The 22,364-nt window shown below is 32.6% G+C and overlaps 1 protein-coding gene across 4 annotated transcripts; it reads right to left on the minus strand.

Moving 5' to 3' along the window:
* Nucleotides 1-390: 390 nt before the first annotated feature.
* LOC145319460 (uncharacterized) lies at nt 391-16,360 on the minus strand. 4 transcript variants are annotated; one of them, XM_080161600.1, is made up of 18 exons: nt 16,205-16,360; nt 15,024-15,059; nt 14,241-14,276; nt 13,290-13,360; nt 10,412-10,438; nt 9,683-9,816; nt 8,946-9,025; nt 8,210-8,276; nt 7,855-7,928; nt 6,808-6,867; nt 6,042-6,119; nt 5,602-5,658; nt 4,856-4,969; nt 3,582-3,701; nt 2,952-2,990; nt 2,434-2,557; nt 1,801-1,845; nt 391-552 (listed from the first exon to the last, which is right to left on the minus strand). In XM_080161600.1, exons 1-18 carry the CDS (start codon nt 16,281-16,283, stop codon nt 540-542), a joined length of 1,254 nt encoding a protein of 417 aa, XP_080017726.1. In that variant the 5' UTR covers nt 16,284-16,360; the 3' UTR covers nt 391-539. The 4 variants fall into 4 exon arrangements, with proteins under 4 accessions (XP_080017726.1, XP_080017725.1, XP_080017729.1 ...); XM_080161599.1 differs by having other exon boundaries at nt 391-634; XM_080161603.1 differs by having other exon boundaries at nt 1,787-1,845.
* Between the last annotated feature and the right edge of the window lie 6,004 nt (nt 16,361-22,364).

The following is a 22,364-nucleotide window of genomic DNA, read 5'->3' on the forward strand; positions in this document are numbered from 1 at the left end:
ACTACTTTAATACGTGAAATATTATTGCTGTTTATATTTACATTAATGAAATCTAAAAAATATGTAAAGTAACCTTGAGTTGTCATTTTTAAAACCTTTTCTGTAATTAGCATCTTTCGTTAATGGTGATTTGAATGGTGATTCCTGTAGTAGTAAGGTATGATTTAAAAAGTGTCGCAACTCTGTAACCGTTACCAGAAAGTTCGTACGTCCAATTAAAACAAGCTGATTATTTACTTTTGGGACAAAAAAAATTTCGTACGTTAAAATTATTCTATTTTTGATTTTTGGAATACTGATATGGATGTTATCATCCTTGTTATCATGATGTTATAAATATAATCATAGTAAATTTATATTATATTATATAAAACTTTATTAATCATAAAGAATATCAAATTGTACAGTTTATTAATAAGCAAAAGTAAGAAGCAAAAACAATAATCACATTTTTATATTTAAAGATGTATAACATCTCTAACACTCTATATGTTTGTATACTCTCTCACTCACTCTATAACTCATCGGTCAATAGGCGCTCAGCTGGCAGCCCTGTTTTAATAAAATCAATAAATAGTCACAATCAATAAAATAAAGTCTATTTTACACAAGGAATGGTGGGTAGGTTAGTTTCCTGAAAATAATAATTAATCAAGTTATTACAAATAATTTCCAACAAAATAATAGATATATTACTAAAGATGCCCAATCAGTTGCAATCATCTGTCAAACTTGTAAAAGGAATTTACAGCTGTTTATAGCTGTTTTATCGTATTGATAAAATGAAAAGAAATAACTGGCCTTATGTACCAAAAGTGAACTTTTGTAATAAAGTGGCTGGTTGTATCAATAGCTTAAGGTTATTTACAACAAACCAGACATTAACTATATAATTATATTCTATTGCTATTGCTATTTTTTTTTCAGAATGAATTATAGTTTGCTTTTAACCCTTAACAGTTGGGCCCCTTGCCGCACTTTTATCGGTTGGGGGGGGGGGGGCGTTCAACTCTCTATTATCTCAGCTCCTACTAGAGCTAGAGAGCTAAAAAAATTTTGAGCATATCCTCTGTTTGATAATGAATTTCCGACTATTTGTGAGTTAAAGTCAATTTTTGCTTCCTTCACCCTTTTATTTAACAATCTTTGTTTTTGGTCCTTTTTTACTAAAAAAATTAAAAAGGCTGTCATTTTCTAATTTTTGAAGCTAGGAAAATATTTTTTTTTCAAAAAATGTTTATCTTTATGTAAATTTTATATTAGAAATCTTAATACATGAATTTCGGCGGCCGCAGCTGTACTTGGAAGCTGCCAGCCACCACAGTCGGCGGTCGGCTAGAAAACAACAGTGGATCTTTATGAAATTTTAATACGTCATGCAGACATATCAGGAAAGCTTAAGTTTAAAATTTGAAGTCTCTAAGTCAAAAAATGAGGTCACAGGAGGCTTTTAAATATTTTTGGAGACCTGCAGGATCAAACCTGGAACCTAAAATTGACTTGAACACCTATATAGGATATTTTAGTATTTTGGTATTATAAAATGCTTTGTTTAAATCAAAACAATATTTTTGATTTTTACCTGGATCAACCTGCCAGGTTTGCTGGCATCCTGTGCCCGCCAGGATGGAGAAATTAAAAAAATTCCAACTCTCAGTTATGTGTCATACCCATATTTAAAAAACTGGAGAGGGGGGGGGGCATTGAACACCCCAACCCCGACCGTTAAGGGTTAATTACATACAGGTATATTTAGGTATAAGATCTGTTGTATTGATTGGATTACCTAAAGATGCTTACTTGGTAACTTCATTATTTCCCTCCAGCTTCTCTAGTTCTATTTCACTGAAGAAAAAAATCTTTTTTGTAGCTTAGCTACTTTACTACTGGTCCTGGGGACCTTTTACATTTGCTAGTAAATTGCTATCTGCTCTTTTGTAGCACCTTGGCTGTGTTAATATTTCTGACACAATTGGCTGATATGCATTGACCCAATTTAAAGTTGGTACAGGGTCCTTACTTTGTGAACTTACAGTTATTTCAACAATGAACTTTCACTAAGGGTCTTTTAATTTTGAAGAACAGAAATTATTTTTTTTTTTTGTATTGGGTCTTTGAAATCATCTATTTATCATTGGAAGTATAAAGAGAAAAAAGTCATTTGCTTTCAGGCAAAAAGGGTCTCTGCGATTTGGAGCAAATGGTTATCTGGATTATACATTTATTTGTGTATTATTTTAGTGAGAGGGGGTAGTCCCATCTCCAAGAAATAGAAATATAAAAAAAAAGGAGGAGAATAAAGAGAGAGATAGAGTGGGTTCACATGGTCCAGGGAACAGTAATACTTTAAAGTGATCTTTTTAAGTAAGTTTAGAATATAGACATAACCTGAATATAAAGAAGATGTGCTTTAAGAAATATGTTGTATGGTACCTGTCACTGGAATCCGAACTGATATAAGGTTCTATCCCATCATCCTCGAGAGTAACATGAACCTCTGATACTAGTCTTGATCTACGTTCAGCCAGAGGATTCAGTTCATCATTGCTTTCCTTTTCTTAAAAAAGGATGATTCTTAACATAGAGATGGATAAATTATATCAAAATCTATAGAGAGAACAATACTTCCTTTGTAACAAGAGATACAACCAGACAATAGTCACACCAATAAACAGACAGATAAACACTTCACAGATAGACAGACAGACATACAAATAAACATTCAGAAATATACTAACAAAAAGACAAACAGATAAAAAGATATACACATTCACAGACAGACAGACATGTAGACAGATAAAGATACAAACAAATACACCAAAATACGTATGGACATACATACATATAGACAGTTTGTCAGACAGGTAGACTTAATTTCACTAAAATAATCAAAACATCTTTACATATAATTCACACAAATGAAATTAAGCATTATCAAAAGAATCTAATACCTCTCAATGTTAGAGAGTTTGTGGAAGCTGCATCTGATCTTCCTGAGTTTGAAGCCAACTTGTTTATGTTATATATCCTTTTATATAAAGTAGTAAGATTTTTTTGTAAGTGAAGATCTTCTTAACCATTGAACCAATATGGTTCCTTTTTTTCAGTGAAGCTTCTTATAGGTCCTAAGGTGATCTAAGGCTATCATTTTATAAATAAGTCTGGGTATGGTTTAAGGCTACTTTTTGCCATTCTGTATTCCTTCCAATATAGAGCCCCTAGATGCCAGTGGACCAAGGTGCTTCCGCCAGTGTAATTATAAACCAAGGTACTCATGATTTCATTAACTTTTGAAGAAAATCAGTCATAAAAAGCAATTAGTAAGATCCTTTGGTACACATAGACAGACACACATCCTATGACTTCCATTTAAGAATTTGTAAAAAAAAAAACTATAATAGATTCCATAGTTCAAAACTGGTTTGTATCCAGCGCAAATAAATCAAAATTTAAAGATGCGATGGATAAAAATTTTATACAACTGTTATGAATAGATTTTGAATTTTATAATTGTTACTCGCATAACATTTTTACTCGGAAAATTTACAATTTACAAATTGATATAGTTCATGTAAACAAGATTCCTATTTGTCCAAGATTTGGAGTTCTAACTTTGTTATCATTGTCAGCAGTAGTTGATTCATCTACATCATTATTTGGATTTTCATTGTCAGATGAGCTTGAACGTTTGCTGTCTTTTTCTAAAATACATTCATCTAAGAAAGTTTGTAAAGCTTTTTATAGTACCTTTAAAACGTAACGTCATACTGGCCTACCTTTAGTCAATAAAGATGTATACTGGCATGCCATTGGTTATTTAGTCTGTGTATTGTCCTATCATTGGTCATTTGTATTGTTTGACGTCATTTCGAAGTTTGATGACGTTTAGATCATTACAGATAGACCGATTACCTAATAAAATGTTTTCAATGGTCAGCATAATCTTTACAAAAAAACAGCCATCTATCTTTGACAACAACCAAGTAAATCATAATTCAATGTTTTTTGTAACATGATGACAGACCAAGAGCGTTGTAAACTGGATGTACTTTGGTAATGGGTTTCAACATACATAATTGCAGCCAAGTAAAGTACATTTCCCATTTCTGGACTAAAAGACTGATGGAGTGGCTAAGGGAAGGACAGACAACATGAATTATAAAGAAGCTGTATTACAAAATATCCCTATGACATCATAACTTCAATTTCATATAAATGTAAATCCTACTTATAAGAGATGCCTTCTTTGTGTGTGTGTGTGTTATATTCCTGATTTGTCATCATTATCATTGTTTTCTTCCTCTGAGTTGTCTTTGTCATCACTACTACTATTTGATCTTTTGCTGCTATGTGTGTGTATGTGTGTATGTGTGTGTGTGTCATCGACCTGATTTGTTATCATTATCATTGTTATTTTCCTCTGGGTTGTCTTTGTTATCACTACTACTATATTGCTGCTACTATTACTGCTATGTGTGTGTGTGTGTGTGTGTGTGTCATCGACCTGATTTGTTATCATTATCATTGTTATTTTCCTCTGGGTTGTCTTTGTTATCACTACTACTATATTGCTGCTACTATTACTGCTATGTGTGTGTGTGTGTGTGTGTGTGTCATCGACCTGATTTGTTATCATTATCATTGTTATTTTCCTCTGGGTTGTCTTTGTTATCACTACTACTATATTGCTGCTACTATTACTGCTATGTGTGTGTATGTGTGTGTGTATGTGTTTGTTATATACCTGATTTGTTATCATTATCATTGTTATCTTCCTCTTGGTTGTCTTTGTTATCACTACTACTATTGCTGCTACTACTACTGCTATGTGTGTGTGTATGTGTTTGTTATATACCTGATTTGTTATCATTATCATTGTTATCTTCCTCTTGGTTGTCTTTGTTATCACTACTACTGCTTGATCGTTTGCTGCTGTTCTCAGATTTGGCTTCAGCTTCTCCAATGCTACCTTTGGTATTTTTACTATCAAAACAAATTTTTTGTAGTTTCAATATCATTTGGCTCTTGTAACATTTTCTAAACTTAATAAGTGTTGGAGGAATGTCTTAGCTATTTGATAGATATTGATAACCCCAAAAAAATAAGCATCAAAAACTGTTTTCTTCAATTTAAATTTAACTTGAAATTTGATACTTTACGGAGAAACACAATCAAACCAAAGAGAGAGGGGACAATGGGATGTTTATTTCACTAGTCCCTAAAGTTTTATAATAACGTTTCCTTAATTGTTTTCTTAACAACTTTGGAGACTTTAGTGAATTTTGATTGGTTCATTCATCAAGCTGAGTGTTCAAACGTTTCAATCATTAATTTTAATCTACAGAATGGGTGTATCATCATTTGAGATGTATATGAATCTATGGGCCATTGTCTTATCCCTTTAGTTTCCTGCAAGCAAACACTGGTTTTGGGGCGTAACTACAGGTAAGTGTGGCATGAGACACACTTACCTGGAATAGTTTGCCCGAATCTTCGTTCCTTATCCCAGCTTACACCCCCACCAGTATATCCAAATCAAGGTTGCGTGATAATAATTTGACAAATTGCAAATGTAACACAAACAAAAACAGTAATCCATACCTTTGGAATCTACTTCATCCTTGCTATCTCTTTGCCCTGCCTCCTTTCTATTTTCTTCTAAATATATCAAATAATTTATATAATTGAGGATTTACATTTTTTATTATTTTCAAAGTTGTTAAAAAAACAAGGATAACTACAACATCCATAAGCAGCGAAGCAATCAAAGAATCCTGGATCAGATGTTAAGATATCATAATAGAGTGAGATATAGATATGATATAGAATACAAAGTCACGAAACCTTTATATTTAGATAAATGACGGTCAGAATGATGTAGAAATTAAATTAAATTCTGGGTGCTTTTCAAAAAGGGGTATCTTACGCCAAAAAATCAACAATCTAACTTAAAAATCAGCCGAGAAAAACCCCCAGCATTACACACGGACTGACAGATGGACAGACAAAGTGAATTATAGAGTAGCCCCGTTTCTGAAAACCTGTTAAACTTGCAGTAGAAACAAAATTGTTATTTGTCAAACTGATCCTGTTTTCAGAACTTGAGTTTCTTTCTACGTCTAAAATACAAATAATTCATCAAAATAAGGATGATGACTGCAAATCTATCTAAAAAACAAAGTTTAACAATATCTGAATGAACGAGGCTTAATATCTCGCTAACGGCTTTTTAGTTTTATCTTTGCTTTTCTTGGAAATTTACCTACTTGTTAAGACATAGTTTAATAACCTATTTACTTTTGGGTTAGAAACCTCCCATGCAATTTTTTATTTTAAATTTAAAAAATAAAATAAAAAATGTTCCTCCGCCCCTGGAGGCTAAGGGTGAGGCCACTAGTATCCAGGGAGAGAAGGGATATTGTGATGTATTTTATAATAGTCCCCAAAGTTCTATAATAGCATTTTATAACGTGGCTCTATAACTTTGGGGCCTTTTATTGAGTTTTGATTGGTTTGTTCATTCAGTTCAGTGTCCAAACGTTTTAACCACTATTTGTAATCTACAGAAGGGTTAATTTTATGTATCATCATTGAATAAACATCAATTTGGTTTATCTATTTGAGTGTCCAAAAGGTTCAACTGCTCGTTGTAATCTACAGAAAGGGCAATTATGTGTATCATCATTGGAGATAAACATCAAATTATCGGCCATTGTCTTATCCCTTTAGATCAATGGCTTTGCTGGTAAAGAACTTTTCTATCCTAAAATAAATGAACATGAAATGATTGATGAAGAAAAATGCTACCTGGCGATTTTGAAGATCTTTTAAACATATTCTTTGCTGTTGTTACAAGTCCCTGCAGTCCTGAAGAAAATTTGGATCATGTACAGGAAACGAAGTAGAGGGTTTTTTCACAGTAGCTTTTCTCCTATGTCTAGCCCCTGCGGTGGGCTCTAATCCTGCGGGGCCAATATCCTAACACTGTGCAGTGGGGCAATATTTCACATTTATCTAACCTAACCTAAAACAACCTATCAAAAGCTATTGTGAAAATACGACGAAACCCGCTACTTTGTTTTCTTTCCATGATCCAAAAATTTAGATAGAATACAGTCTCTGCGTAGCTCAACGTGAAATGTTGCCGGAAACGATTATTTTATAAAACTAAGAACTGTAACAACTGCAAGCTGCCATGCGGCTGAACGGCTGAACAGAAATAAATAATACATCGCACATAAATATGTTAAAAAGACATTTTTAGCGCGTGTTTTCTTTAGCCTTTCAGGGGATGTACATCATTATTGTGTTATCCTAAAAGATCCCTAAATAAAAAATAATATTTTCTTATTATTTGCTTGGAAAATTGACCTACTCTACAACTTGGTTTCTTATGAATGTTGCATGATGTATTAGCCCTGAATCTTTGTAGGTAGGATTTAAATGGTTGTGAGAACCCTTTGGCTAATCCCCAGCTCAATGTTCTGCACAATACATTTCAATTCTTATGAAAACTACTCGATTATTACATCACTCTGGCCTTATTGAATTTAGCTGGTGTTCCATTATAAGCCACCCTAATGAATGACACTCTTATAAAAAAGAAGAGCTTAGATGAGAGATAGCATGATTTAATTTGCTAGATTTTTAAGGTCTTAACTTATTCCAATTCTCTCTCCTTACAACCTTGCGGCATCACAGAGTAAGTTTCGTGATAGTATTTTACAAATAATTCATCATTCAAGTTTAGAGTCTGTAAGAAAGTTGACCTCGAAATTTCTCAGCCACAGCGCATTGCATGGGACACCTCTTATGTTTCACTAATGTTGTCATCCTTGTTGTAATAAATCTTACCTTTAGAAATCCTTTTATTATCCTCCTGACTCTCTCTATCAGTTGTCTCCTCTTCAATAACAGATAAATTATCTCTTTACAAAATAATGTCTTCTCACAAAATTCGTAAAATTAAAAAAAGCGATAACCGATAAGGTTCTTCTTTCTAAGATGTCCCGGTAAGTTTTTTTTTTATCTAGGTTACTATTTCAAAAATGCCTAGAATAAAATCACTCCCCAAGATTAAAATCTTAGTAATCCCGAAATCTATACTCTAAAATTATATTGTACAAACTTATAAGATTAAATATATAAATAATCACGCAACCTTGCACAAACATTAATTCATACATAAAAATGGAAGGCGACATTATTCCTTGGTTGTATGATATCATTTTCTATTACATCTTCATCTGTGCTGTTATAACCTTCATTATTCTTTCCTGTAATATGTGCACTACATACTAGCGGCTACGCCCTTGAGGCCTCTAGTTGCACTTTAAATGTCTTATTTTTTTATTTTGTGTCTATGTTGCGTTTAAGTATCTTGAATATCAAAAAATTTCGTGTCTTTGTTTCGTTCAAGTCTCTTGAATATTATTTTTTTCCGATTTTTTGTGTTTTCTTTTTGGAGGGATAGTTATACATCTCCCCGGGACCTTTAAGAAGCTACCCTGTAAAGGCGAACCCAATCAGTTCAGGGGTAAGCGGTACAGACAAACACACAAAGAACATCTTGTTATTTTATTATGGGTTTTACCGCGACCATGGTTCAACCATCAGCTCGCCATTGGGGAGCTAATAGGTTCGTTTCTCGGCGCCCTCCTTACACCTCGTCACAACTACAGACGTTAAAAATGGCGCCTACTGCTGCTATGTCAGTTGCGTGACATAGTTAGTTAGAGTAGTGGGAATGCCTTGGCCCATAAACAGGCGCAACTCATTGCCATGCACAGTTAGGACTTCTTAGATAAAGATCGTGCACTTAAAGAGTTGGTTGTCTGTTAAAATCCACCAGTGGGCGTTAGAGTATTGCAGCCCATTACAAGTAGATGATCACTTTGGTTCTCTTAACTTTCAATATATACAGATTTATCTACCTATCTAACTACCTTTATTATCCTCAGTATCAGACTCGTCAATCATCGGAATATCCTCAAAGCCATCATTTTCCTTATTGTCATTGTCTTCACTAAAACAGTTGTTAGAACTTTTGTTGGTAGAGCTTCTCAATAATTAGGCTAATGTATGTCTATTTGATAATCTGCCAATCCTAACTATTTTATTTTGTTTCGATTTATTAATTATGGCTTAATGTTACAAAAAATGTAACGTTTTAAACTGTTGATAATTGATTATTTTGATTAAGTCCAATGTAGCAAATAGCAAAAGCATATACGGTCAAACATTAAAAGAGTAAGTTAAATTAGAAAAAGAAAACTGAAAGTTTGAAATAGAAAGAGAACAAATTCTGAAACACTTAGATTGCGGCAATGAATGAATTATTATGAATCATGCTCATAAGGGAATTTCAATTTTTGAATTTTTTCCTTGAAGTAAAGAAGAGGTAAATGGGAGGAGAAACGAAAAAATATTATCAAGGAAGGGGGAAGTTAAGGGCGATAATTGGGGAGTAAAGAACAGAGGTGGATTCTTTAAAAAAAATTTGCCCCACTAATCGCTTAGTGGGGCAAAATTGCTTTCGTGAAAAATCCTCCAAAATCACATGTGATTTTGGTGGATTTTTCACGAAACCCTTTAACATTAAATTACCGACATACATAAAGACAGAGATGAACACTTATATAGAGTAGCTTCACAGACTTAAAAATATTGTTAGTTCCTATACCTGTTGCTTTTATTATCTTGGATAGTAACTTTCTTAACTGGTTTCTCATTCATTGTACTTGCATCATTTAAAGGTATTTCGGTCATGCCGTTCTCTTTAGTCTCTACTAGTCCACTTTCAACTATGTCACCATCCTGTAATTTAAAGCTGTTTTTATTGCCTCTAAAAAATGACGTCATACAATACAAATGACCAATGACAGGCCAATACACAGACTAAATTACCAATGGCAGGCCTATACACAGACTAAATTAAAAATGGAAGGCCAATACATAGACTTAAATACCAATGGCAGGCCAATACACAGACTAAATTACCAATTGCAGGCTAGTATACATTTTAATTGACGAATGGTAGGCCAGTATGACGTCTTTTAATACATGCACTTTAAAAAGCTTCCAAAGTAATCTTTGGTAAAAATCAAAGTGACAAGGATGACGACATCCATATGTATGTAGCGAAGCACAAACAAAATCGTAGGTATACAACCGGACAAAATGTATAGAGCAGTTATGGTACAAAAAAATTAATTGCAGCAATAAGGTATATCCAAAAAGTGAAATAAATCTAACATAATAATTAAGGGCAGAAGTAAAGGTCGTCAATTCTACTATGTGTTGACCCCAAACGACAGCTGAAAATCACGTATAGGTTTCGTGATTTATTTCCCCCCCGGATTAATTTCTTTGTTAGTATAAGCTGCTTTAATAATTTTAAATAAATGTTCACCTTTTTCTTCCCTTTCTTGTCTCCTTTCTGAAAAACATAAAAAATTGTATATCACAATCTCATTTTATAAAATAAGATTTGTTAAAGGGCGAATATAGGTTCAATATGATATGAGCTTATATGAAAGGTGCCATTACATACTTTTAAAATAACTATGCTAAATTTAAAAAATCAAAAAAATTCTTAAGTAGATTTTACAATTTTTGCGTTCAGTTCAACATATGATAAATCAGATAAACAACAAAATCGTTTTTTTTAACCATTATAAGACCTTTTTTTCACTATTTTTCTTAAATCAATTTGATTGTTATATTGGCATTCATCTTATATGATAATTTAAATGTTTATTTGTTATAATTATATATTGTTTTATTAAACTTTTAATTTCCGTCAAAATATTTTACGCAAGAGTGCCTCAAATATAGCGTCAAAGGTAAATAATACGTTTTAAAATTTATTTTCTCTATGAGAATCTGTGATTAATTCCTTATGAAATATTTACCCTAATTACGATACGTAACACGAACATACATACACAAACATGATGCAACTTTTAGCAAAAAAAATAATATTTTAATTTTTAAATATTTTTTTAAAATTACTTTTTCAATGTACTTTTACAAAATTATTTTATGAAAACTTTATTTGATCAAAAGTAAAAGTTGCAGCATCCAGTGTCTGTCAAATCCTTTCCTCTTCATTATGACTATGATTGAACAGAAGCTTTATAATTCAACCTTCAGACACAGCCTTGTGTGATGCAGTGATGTATGGATTTCTTAGGGAACTACATCGGTTACGCAAAATGACGTAATTCTATCGACGAATTGGATCGGTTTTTGGCTAGAAACAGACTTATACAGTTAAATATGTCAATGTCTTTAAGTTATTTATAATCTATATAATGGCACCTTTGAAATAAGCTCATATTATATCAAACCTATATTCGCCCTTTATGTCTGTAGCGAATAATCTCGCTTACCACTGAACATATATTGGTCGCCTTTACAGTAAAGATGCTTATAGGTCCAGGGAAGGCTTTTCACTATTTTGGAGAGGGTACCAACACCCTCCCAAGAGAAAAGGCAAAAAATACAACTAACCCCAGCTAGCAACAAAATTTTTTTTTTTGTAAAGAGCTGATCTTACTAACATTTTACGCAACCCTAGAGGCCTCTAGGGGCGTAGCCGCTAGTAAAAGTTAACGAGAGGGGATTAGATTAGAGGGGAGAAAAATGAGAAGTCTAAGTGTACTGAAAAAGTAATATAATGTAACAACAAGGATGACAACATCCATAAGTAGCGAAGCTCCAAAATTATGAAGGGATATCGGGAAAAAATTTACTATAGAGCAGTCTCATACAATAAACATTAAACTTGATAAAATAGGGAAATCACGAAATTTTAAAAATAACGTAACCTTTAAAATCATGAAAACTTAAAATCTAGGAATCGATCTAGCACGGCAATAAATAGAAAAATCTCAATGAAACTTGGTGAAAATATGTAGAATGTAAAATTAATTAATTTCTGAATATTTAAGCCCTACATATTGAAAAGGAGTTGAGGAAATCACGTGTACCACATAGCATTATGGACTCACTAACGGACTGACTGACGGACAGACAAAGTGAATTATAGAGTAGCTTCGCTACTAAAAAATGCTGTTGTTACAGTACTATGAGAAATATTTGGGTTTGAGGGGACATTGGGGTATTTATTACACTAGTTTCCAAAGTTTTGTAACATCGTTTTTTTATTCGTTGGCTTAACAACTTATGATAAAAAAATTATTTCTTTCGTGAATAATAATTATTGGAGGAAAAGTTTGCTCATTACTTTTTTGTATCAACCAACAAATGGTGGAAAGTGTTTATAAAACTTTGGGTACCAACCAGTATAATTTACAGTCGAGAGGGGTAAGACACAGGGCCATTGATATACATCCCCAAAGATAATATTTCAAATTAACTTTTTATGTAGATTACAAATAGTTGAAACGTTTGGACATTCATCTAAATGAGCCAATCAATCAAAATTCAATAAAACCAATCAACCCAACGAATAAGAAAACGTAACTATAAAACTTTGGGGACTAGTGTAGTAAACAGCCCAATGTCCCCTCACTCCCTGAATAAAAGCCTACCTTGATGCAATACTTGGGTAGTATAAATACTTGGGAAGTATAAATACTTGGGTAGTATAAATACTTGGGTAGTATAAATACTTGGGTAGTATAAATACTTGGGTAGTATAAATACTTGGGTAGTATAAATACTTGGGTAGTATAAATACTTGGGTAGTATAAATACTTGGGTAGTATAAATATTTGGGTAGTATAAATCCTTGGGTAGTATAAATACTTGGGTAGTATAAATACTTGGGTAGTATAAATACTTGGGTAGTATAAATACTTGGGTAGTATAAATCCTTGGGTAGTATAAATACTTGGGTAGTATAAATACTTGGGTAGTATAAATACTTGGGTAGTATAAATACTTGGGTAGTATAAATATTTGGGTAGTATAAATCCTTGGGTAGTATAAATACTTGGGTAGTATAAATACTTGGGTAGTATAAATACTTGGGTAGTATAAATACTTGGGTAGTATAAATCCTTGGGTAGTATAAATACTTGGGTAGTATAAATACTTGGGTAGTATAAATATTTGGGTAGTATAAATCCTTGGGTAGTATAAATACTTGGGTAGTATAAATACTTTGGTGGTAGTAAAAATACCTGGGTAGTATAAATACTTCGGTAGTATAAATACTTTGGTAGTAAAAGTACTTGGGTAGTATAAATACTTGGGTAGTATAAATACTTTGGTAGTATAAAACAGCCCAATGTCCCCTCCCTCCCTGAATAAAAGCCTACCTTGATGCAATACTTGGGTAGTATAAATTGATTAAGTAAACCAAGCACAGCAAACAAAATCAGAATCGATGCTAAATAAAGTTTTAAAAATTATTATGTTGAATCCCAACACATATAGGGGAATTACTTTAAAGTAAGGTATACCTATTTCCTTGATTAGGTTAATGGTAGATAGGAGAAGCATTTAAATACCCATATTGAAAACACCCAAAAGCTTGTTCTTTCAAACTTTCTGTCGGTCCGTCTGTATTTGTAATGAAGGTTTTCTTCAAATTAACTATTTCTTTTTTTTTAAACTTAGATTTTCATTTAATCTATAATGCAAAGTAGAACGATGTCTGTCTGTTTGTTTGTCTGTTTGTTTGTAGCGAAGGATCTCGCTAACCGCTGAACCGATCGGGTTCTCCTTAACAGGGTAGCTTCTCATAGTTCCCGGGAAGGTTTATAACTATTTTCTAGGGGGATGGGACACCCACAACCCCCCCAAAAATGAAAAATACCCCCCCCCCCCAAAAAAAAAAAGCCACTAGTAATGTAATAAAGGTTTACATAAACAGTTCATTATTGAATCTAGACAAATCATGTAATATAAGATGCATCCTTTTAATATAATATATTCAGATTTTTGTATGTCCATAAAGTCTAAAACCGCAGCCGCTAGTATTGAATATAGAATTAGGGATAAAGGGAAGTGAGTTCTTGCTTGTGAAAAAAAAATTGGCAGTCCCTCCCAATATCAACAATTAATGTGGGTCGCCCAAGCTTTTTTAGTGGGATAAAATGGCTTGGCAGAATTCAATGGATTCAATTTGAAAATGAGGTCAAAATGAGGGATTTCTAAGTTTAAGAGGGTTAAGCAATCTTGTATTCCCCCACTCTCCTTGGAGGTCTATGCCACCCTACCGATCTGCATCTCCATTCAATATGCTCCTGAAGATATCATTAACTCACCTACTGCGATGTAAGTCATTGTATTATCAGAATCATCTAAAATATGAATTTTATATCGGATTATAACTAGAATACAAAGTAGAATGATGTTTATCTGTCTGTCCGTCGGTCTGTCTCACTGTCTGTCTGTCTTAATTTTAAGATTTTAGTCACCTCTGAACCGAATGAGCTCGACTCTCCAGGGAAAATATCTACCGGTCCTGTTTTGGTATTAACATCCCCCCCCCCGCACGCCAAAAAAAGAGAGAAAATAGTTTATCCCCAAAATTATTTTTTTGTATGCAAAAAGTAATTGCTGAACCAATGTCCAGGACAACAAAGTACAATGTAATAAGCGAAGCTTCTCTATAATAAAGTTCTAAAAATGTAAGTATGTTTTTATCAGTATTTTCTATTTGAGCAGTTTTACAACTACCTTACTTTATATGTTTATACGATCAACTGAAAATTGATTGCCTATTTATTGCCTAATTTCCGAAGTTGTACAGCAGATGACCCAACTATTGCAATCGCTATTTTCAGCTACCCCGGTCAAAGGGAAAAGCGACATAATGTATAAACAATTTATACATTATACATTCAAAATTTTAATGTTTGAAATTTAGACTTTTTTAAAAAGTTTGTAGTTTTTTTAGCTAGTAGTAAATATTAAGATAGGACGAGGGTGCTATGTACACAATCGGAAACTAGAATTCAGCTGACTATTGATACTATATGTATATATTTTGCTTATTTAAATAGTTCTGATACTGATGGAGTTAAAAAATGATATGTTACTTTTACCTTCCAAATCGCTAACACCAAGACCTCTCTCTGAAGCTAAAATGATAAAGTAATTAACTAGATATAAACTTTCATTATCTATAATACAAAGTAGAACGATGTCTGTCTGTTTGTTTGTCTGTCTGTTTGTCTGTTTGTTTGTAGCGAAGGATCTCGCTAACCGCTGAACCGATCGGGTTCTCCTTTACAGGGTAGCTTCTCATAGGTCCCAGGAAGGTTTATAACTATTTTCTTGGGGGGTGGGACACCCCCAACCCCCCCAAAAAATGAAAAATTCCCCACCCCCCAATTTTTTTTTTTTTTTTTACTAAAATTAAATATAAGAAATTGGGTTATAAAATTCGACTCTCTCCTCCTCAAGTGCTCCTAGAGGCCTCTAGGGGCGTAGCCGCTAGTTTTTCATATAGTAAAAATTAAAAGTAAAAAATATCCAGGGAATGAGAGGACATTGGACTGTTTATTACACAAGTCCTCAAAGTTTTATACTAACATTTGCTTATTGGTTGGCTTATCAATTTTAGAGACTTTTATTGAATTTTGATTTGTTGATTCATTATTATTAAGTTGATTGTCCAATGTCCATATGTTTCAACCACTAATTGTCTAAAGAAAGGTATTTTTTTGTATCATCATTGGTACATCAATCTATCCGCCATTGTCTTATCCCTTTATATTCCTGATGTGTAACAAACATATCATTCCATGGATTGATAACACACAAACAGACAGACAGATATCCTGTTACTTTTACATAAGAAGGATAAGCATAAAAGTAAAAGAAAGCACTAGCTATATTTAACTCTACTCACGAGGTGGGGATCCTGTTCCGACCTTAAATTGGGTCCTTGAATACCAGCCAATAGCGTCGGAAATATAGGCACAAACAATTTGCAAAAAGTAGCAGACAAAACTTAGGCCAGGTAGTTGTCTGGGTTATACATCTATACTTATACATTTATTGATGAAACACAATGCGAAAGTAAATTCACATTAAACTATAAACTAAGACATACGGAAAGTGTCATGTGTGACTTCTTTAAAATACGTCTTAAAAGGAAGGATGAAAGGAGAAGTGGGATAGAAAACCCCTAAAAATGAGATGGATTTAGACGTACTTTTATGACATCACATATGACTTTTTCCGTATTTCCTGTAAAATTGAAATAATGAATTTAAGGAACCTGATTCGATTGTTGTAGTTTCTGGATCATCACTAAATGCTATTGTAGTTAAGGGAGTAGTTTCTGTAGGATCTGTCATTGTTAAAGAAATACGTAGTAACTCTACAATAAGCTTGGACGTTCAATTAATTCTGCAAAATATTCCTAAGTTTGAGGATCAATTTTAATTTTAAAATATTTTTAAGAAAAGGGGAAATTTTAGCCAATTAACTTGGACTTAAAATTACATTAGTATCCAAAGTTTTATAATCTAAATATGCTCTGTAATTGCTTAACTCAAAACTTTGGGTATTTTTATTTGATTCGTATTGGTTAGTTTTAAACTGGTCCAAACTTTGGCCAATAATTTTAATCTATTTAATTTCTAAAGCTTTTTACTCTATATTTGTTGATGTTCGTTTGTCTGATTGTCTAATTTGTTGACCTTTGCTTTTATCAGGGATCTAAAGGGAAAAGACAATGGCTGATAAATTGATGTACATCCCCAATGATGACACACAAAATTACCCCTTCTGTAGATAAAATCAATTGCTGAAACGTGTGAACACTCAACTTAATGAATCAACTATTCAAAATTCAAAGTCCCCAAAGTTGTTAAGCCAGCAAAAAAAAGCATCATTATAAAACTTTGGGTACAAGTGTAGTAAACAGCTCATTGTCCACTCTCTCTTTGGCTTTTATGGATGTTATCATCCTTGTTTATTTTAAATACACTACATGTATACTTGTTAAAATTTGAATAACTATGTTCGTAATAAACTGATATGAATAATAAACAACAGGCAACAAAAATCAAACTGTAACTAGCATTTTTTTTTGGTGTCAGCTCTTTTTCCGGCGTATTAGTTATTTCAAAGTTATTCAAAAAAGTGTAAAAATAAAAAAATATTTTTAAAGGCGAAGCTTTTCTATAATTAGGGTCGGTCCGTCCATCTTTCACAGCTCTTTTTCATTAATTTAAACAGGTTAGAATTGTACTTCGATTTCAAACTTTGCATGATGATTCCTATCACAATTAGGTACGATTAGCTACTGCTCTATACAATGTATTTTTTGACAATCTACAATCCAACTGCTGAATCACCACTTTACTTGTAGACTTAGCGGGTGCCGAGCCTCACATTAAAGTATGCATCAGCTGCTGATGCCGAAACCTTGGTAAAAATTGTTTCTTTCATAATCGTATTTGAGTTTATCATAAATTTCGGTTGCTTTTTTTCAGAAAATCAATAAACATTCATGATCCAACATTATTTTTAAAATATATTTTTTTGCGTTTTCCATAAAGTGCCTAGCTGACCACAGAAACTCTTCTCCACCCCCCCCCCCCCCCACTTTCCATTTTTAATAATAAATCTAGCGAGAGAAGGGGAGTTTTGCGTTTCTTTGCGTATTATTTTAGGTCAGGTTGGGTTATATTTGGTACTGGGAAGTCCAAAAGGGTTATGACATTGCGAATATAAGCTCGAAGGGATTAGGCATAAGAAAAATAAAAGAGGGGGAGGGATTGTGCCTGACTAGTATTTTGTAATTTTATATTTTATTTTTTTTTTAAATCTACCAATTTACGTTAAGGGCGGACGTATATACATTATACAAACATTGTTATAGAGAAGATGCGACACAAAAATATTACTTACTTTGTTTGAATAAATTTTGTTGAACAAAACTCTTATTACTCATTTCAAAGCTCAAATAAAAACCTATTTATAAACAAATTTTGCTTGGCCCATAGATAAGAAAGTTGTAAAATTTCAAATACATGCATTTTAAGACAAATAGGTCATAATATTCATATCTTTTGTACATGTTAATTCAATATAGCCGTATTACAAAAAGTTGTTTTTTTGATTGCTATTTAAGTAATATGGTGTAAAACTTTATTGCGATGTCTTTCTGTCTGTCTGGCCGTTTTACTGTTTTATTAACGTGCTGTTCATGAGCATCGCGTCTAGGAAAAAGCAAAGCAACTCTATGACAAGGCTTTGACTGTCACAGAAATCTTATCAAAATCTCTGTTTTAATAGGCAGATTTTAAAGTATCAAATTTCTTACAGCAATTAATTTCAAATTGTTCATTAACAATAGCATAGCATAAAGGTATGATATTATCAGGGCTCGGCAGCCGCTAGTCAGCCTCGACTACTTTTCAAATTTAAACCCGTTCGGATGCTTTAAAATTATTTATCCTTAAAAAAAAGGATTGACATATTTGAATCAGATTTAGACTTATGGCTGATTTTAAAAATTGTATAAAGTTGATGTCCCTGATGCCCAAGGCGTCCAAGCTTTGTGATTTAAGGAGGGGGGGGGGGGGATTTAAAATCAAATTCAAAGTAATCTTTATATCATAGAGGCAAGGACGTCCAATCTTTTTTTTTGGGGGGGGGGTGGAAATTCAAAATAAAATTTTTTGAAGGCTCCACATTTAGGCGGCTTCGCTCCAGCTCCAGTTCCGGCCCTGGTACCATATTGCAGGTAGAATATCAACATGATAAAAAAAATTCTGATACAATTGATTAATATATTTTCGTAAGTATGATAAATATTAAACGGAAATGTCAAAATTCTTGATATGAAATGCTAATAATTATTTATCAAGTTTTGTTATTGCTTACAACATAAATAAAATTAATTGTATAAGTCAATTGTTATTTCTGTGTTAAATTTTTTTATGCTATTAATCCCTTTGTATGTTTTCTTTTTCTCTCTTTTCTCTATTTTTTTTCTCTTTCCTTCTCTTTCTTTCTCTTTAATTCTCTTACTTTCTCTATCTTTCTCTTACTTTCTTTCTCTTTCTTTCTCTTTCTTTCTTTTTCTTTCTTTCTCTTTCTTTTTCTTTCTTTCTCTTTCTTTCTCTTTCTTTCTCTTTCTTTCTCTTTCTTTCTTTTTCTTTCTTTTTCTTTCTTTCTCTTTCTTTCTCTTTCTTTCTCTTTCTTTCTCTTTCTTTCTTTTTCTTTCTTTCTCTTTCTTTCTCTTTCTTTCTCTTTCTTTCTCTTTCTTTCTCTTTCTTTCTCTTTCTTTCTTTTTCTTTCTTTATTTTTCTTTCTTTCTCTTTCTTTCTCTTTCTTTCTCTTTCTTTCTCTTTCTTTCTTTCTCTTTCTTTCTCTTTCTTTCTCTTTCTTTCTCTTTCTTTCTCTTTCTTTCTCTTTCTTTCTCCTTTTACTCTTTCTTTCTCTTTCTTTCTCTTTCTTTCTCCTTTTCCTCTTTCTTTCTCTTAAAATTTCAAAAGATTTGCTACTTTTGAACGTAATCATTTTCGTTTTCAATTATTTTTTTTGCAAACATGTATTTTTTTAGCCTCAGAGTTAAACTCACAATTTGTAGGTTCAGTGACTGATTAGTAAACAAAGTTGATATAATTCATAAAAGCAAAGCTAAAAAATCATACAGTTGAATTAAATAGATTGTCAGACACAGGCTTTAAATCATAGAGAAATTAATTTAGAAGCAGGTAATCAAATTGTTTAATTGAAAGACTAAAGGGATAAGACAATGGCTGATACATTGATGTACATCCCCAATCATGATACACAAAATTACTTCTTCTGTAGATTAAAATTAGTGGTTGAAATGTTTAAGCACTCAACTTAATTAATCAACCAATCAAAATTCAAGTCCCCAAAGTTGTTATGCCAACGAATAAAAAAACGTTATCATAAAACTTTAGGGACTAGGGCAATAAACATCCAATTGTCCCCTCTCTTTCTCCCTGGACGGACACAATTTTATTTTAGGATGTTAATGTAGAGTAAATATGCTTGCTACGCTTACAATATGTTCCTTAATCGTCCTAAGAATCGTTTAATTCTTTATGTAAAGTTTGGTGTTTAAAGAGCTAAAATTGATTATTAGGGTTGATTATTCCTCATTATAATAAGCGAGGTTTGATATTCATAGGACTATTTTAACACAGGGATCTAAAGGGTTACGACATTTGCCCATAAATTGATGTACAGCCCCCAAGATGATACTCAAAATTACCCTGTATGTAGATTACAATTGATTTAACGTTTGGACACTCAACTAAATGAGCCAACGGGGCTATAGCACTTACACATCCAGCAAATTTACAGTTGATGTATTTTTGGCAAAATGTTTTCTTACTTTTTCTCATGCCATAAATACATCCAACACTGGCATTTACACATCTATACTTTTTCAATTATATGTCATAAATACATCCAACACTGGCATTTACACATCCATACTTTTTCGATGATATGTCATAAATACATCCAACACTGGCAAATATACATCTAGATTAATTTATATGAATATTTATTTACAATTTATTATATTTTGTACAGTATGTATAGGTTTTAAACTTTTTACCCTATTTTAGTTACTCTCCCCCTATTTACTTCCCTTTTTCTCAAGATGCTCCCTACAAAACATCAATACATTTCCGCAGGTGGTCAAATTATTGCTATATAATATTATAATTTAGATATTTATTGTTAGTTCATTGTTTTATTATGGACAGGGCGTGTAGCTGTTAATTCACGTAAGACTTGTCCAAATTGTCAAAAAGACTACAGTAATGCATATCTTAAGAGACATATGACCATTTGTCCATTGGCACCAGTCACAGAGCCATCAAACGTAGAAGCTCCATTACTTGATACTCAAATTTCATGTTTTGATTTAAATGAAAATCCGGATGTGGAAATAACCTATTCCCAAATAGAAGATGATGTTTTTTTTCTGGAAAGAAGTATCACGGAAATGCTACCAGGACCCAGTACAGGGATTCAAGGGACAGGACCTCCAAGACCCCACAATCAATATGGAAGTGGGGATATGTCTGACTTGTTGGTTGATGATTTTGGTAGACCAATATATAGAATTGTGACAAGGTCAAGATCATCACATAATGGTTTTTTTTTATTTTAACCTGACAAATATATTTTAATTTAAATCTTTATAATGCTATTTATTTTAACCTGACAAATATATTATAACTCAAATAATATACAAGTGTGTTTTCTTATTATTTTGTGTTAAATTTCTATGGATGTATAAATGCCAGTGTTGGATGTATTTATGACATATAAATGAAAAAGTATGGATGTGTAAATGCCAGTGTCAGATGTATTTTTGACATATGTATAAAAATATGGGATGTGTTTTTGCCAGTGTTGGATGTATTTATGGCATGAGAATCGATTTTACTGTCATTTATACAGTAAAAATTCAGTTTGTCATAAATACATCCAATGCACTGGCAAAAACACATCCACTGTAATTTTGCTGGATGTGTAAATGGCAGTCCCCCGAGCCAACCAATAAAAAATCAACAAAAGTCTCCAAAGTTATTAACCAAACGAAAAAGAAACGTAATTAAAAAACTTTGAGGACTAGTATATTAAACAGCCCAATGTCCCCTCCCTCCCTGATTCTAACATGCCTAAATTTATGATCAGCTTGGTTAGACGGACACGCTCTTGTTTTAGATATCTTCGCTTTAAACAAAAGTAAATACAGGAAAAGACATAAATACTCGATTTTAACTCACATCAAGTTCGGAAAAAGAAATTTTTAAGAAGCAGAACTGATCAATTTCTTATGTGGATGTTTGATATCAACTACCTTCGGTTCATATTATCCCAACTATTATAAGTAACCCTTTGATTGCACTTCTTTTCGCCTCTTTGACATATAAAGCTTCAGTAGTTAAAACTTTTTGAAGATTCGAACCTATTACCTTCCTGAGAACGAGCAGGTAAAGAAAAGGAAAAATGAAGTGCAAGGAAACACAAACATTACTTGATTCAAATTAATTGATTTCTCTGTCCCTATGTAAACTAAAAAAGTAGAACAATTTAAAACAAGGATGACTCTGTAAACAATTGAAATTTTGCACAAAAAAAATTGTATTGATTATTGCAAAATTACTGCAATTTTTTAAAAATTCCTTAGCGTTAACAAAAATGGGATTTTATTTGTTGCAATTTAGGATAGATGTCTAAATGTTTACTACATGCTATCAAACCAATCTTCAACCACCCCCATACATGTTTTTTGTATACAAAAAACAAAATTGGGGGGAGGGAGGAAGGGCGAGTCCCCTATCCCCTATGAAATAGTTCAAACCACTCAGTTATAAGTAGTTATATTCCCTGAAGCCTAATCAGTTAAGCGGATACCAAGATCTTAA

Source organism: Acartia tonsa, chromosome 5 (genome assembly GCF_053477335.1).
Source record: "Acartia tonsa isolate MP-2025a chromosome 5, ASM5347733v1, whole genome shotgun sequence".
NCBI classification, from domain to species: domain Eukaryota; kingdom Metazoa; phylum Arthropoda; class Copepoda; order Calanoida; family Acartiidae; genus Acartia; species Acartia tonsa.

Bases quoted from the DNA above. Each gene is read 5' to 3' on its own strand.
- LOC145319460 (XM_080161599.1), bottom strand. From the start codon at position 16,283: ATGACAGATCCTACAGAAACTACTCCCTTAACTACAATAGCATTTAGT. The intron at 15,060-16,204 runs GTTCCTTAAATT...TTATCATTTTAG, and splicing joins AACTACAACAATCGAATCAG to CTTCAGAGAGAGGTCTTGGT. The intron at 5,659-6,041 runs GTTTTCAGAAAC...TGATATATTTAG, and splicing joins TTCTACTGCAAGTTTAACAG to AAGAAAATAGAAAGGAGGCA.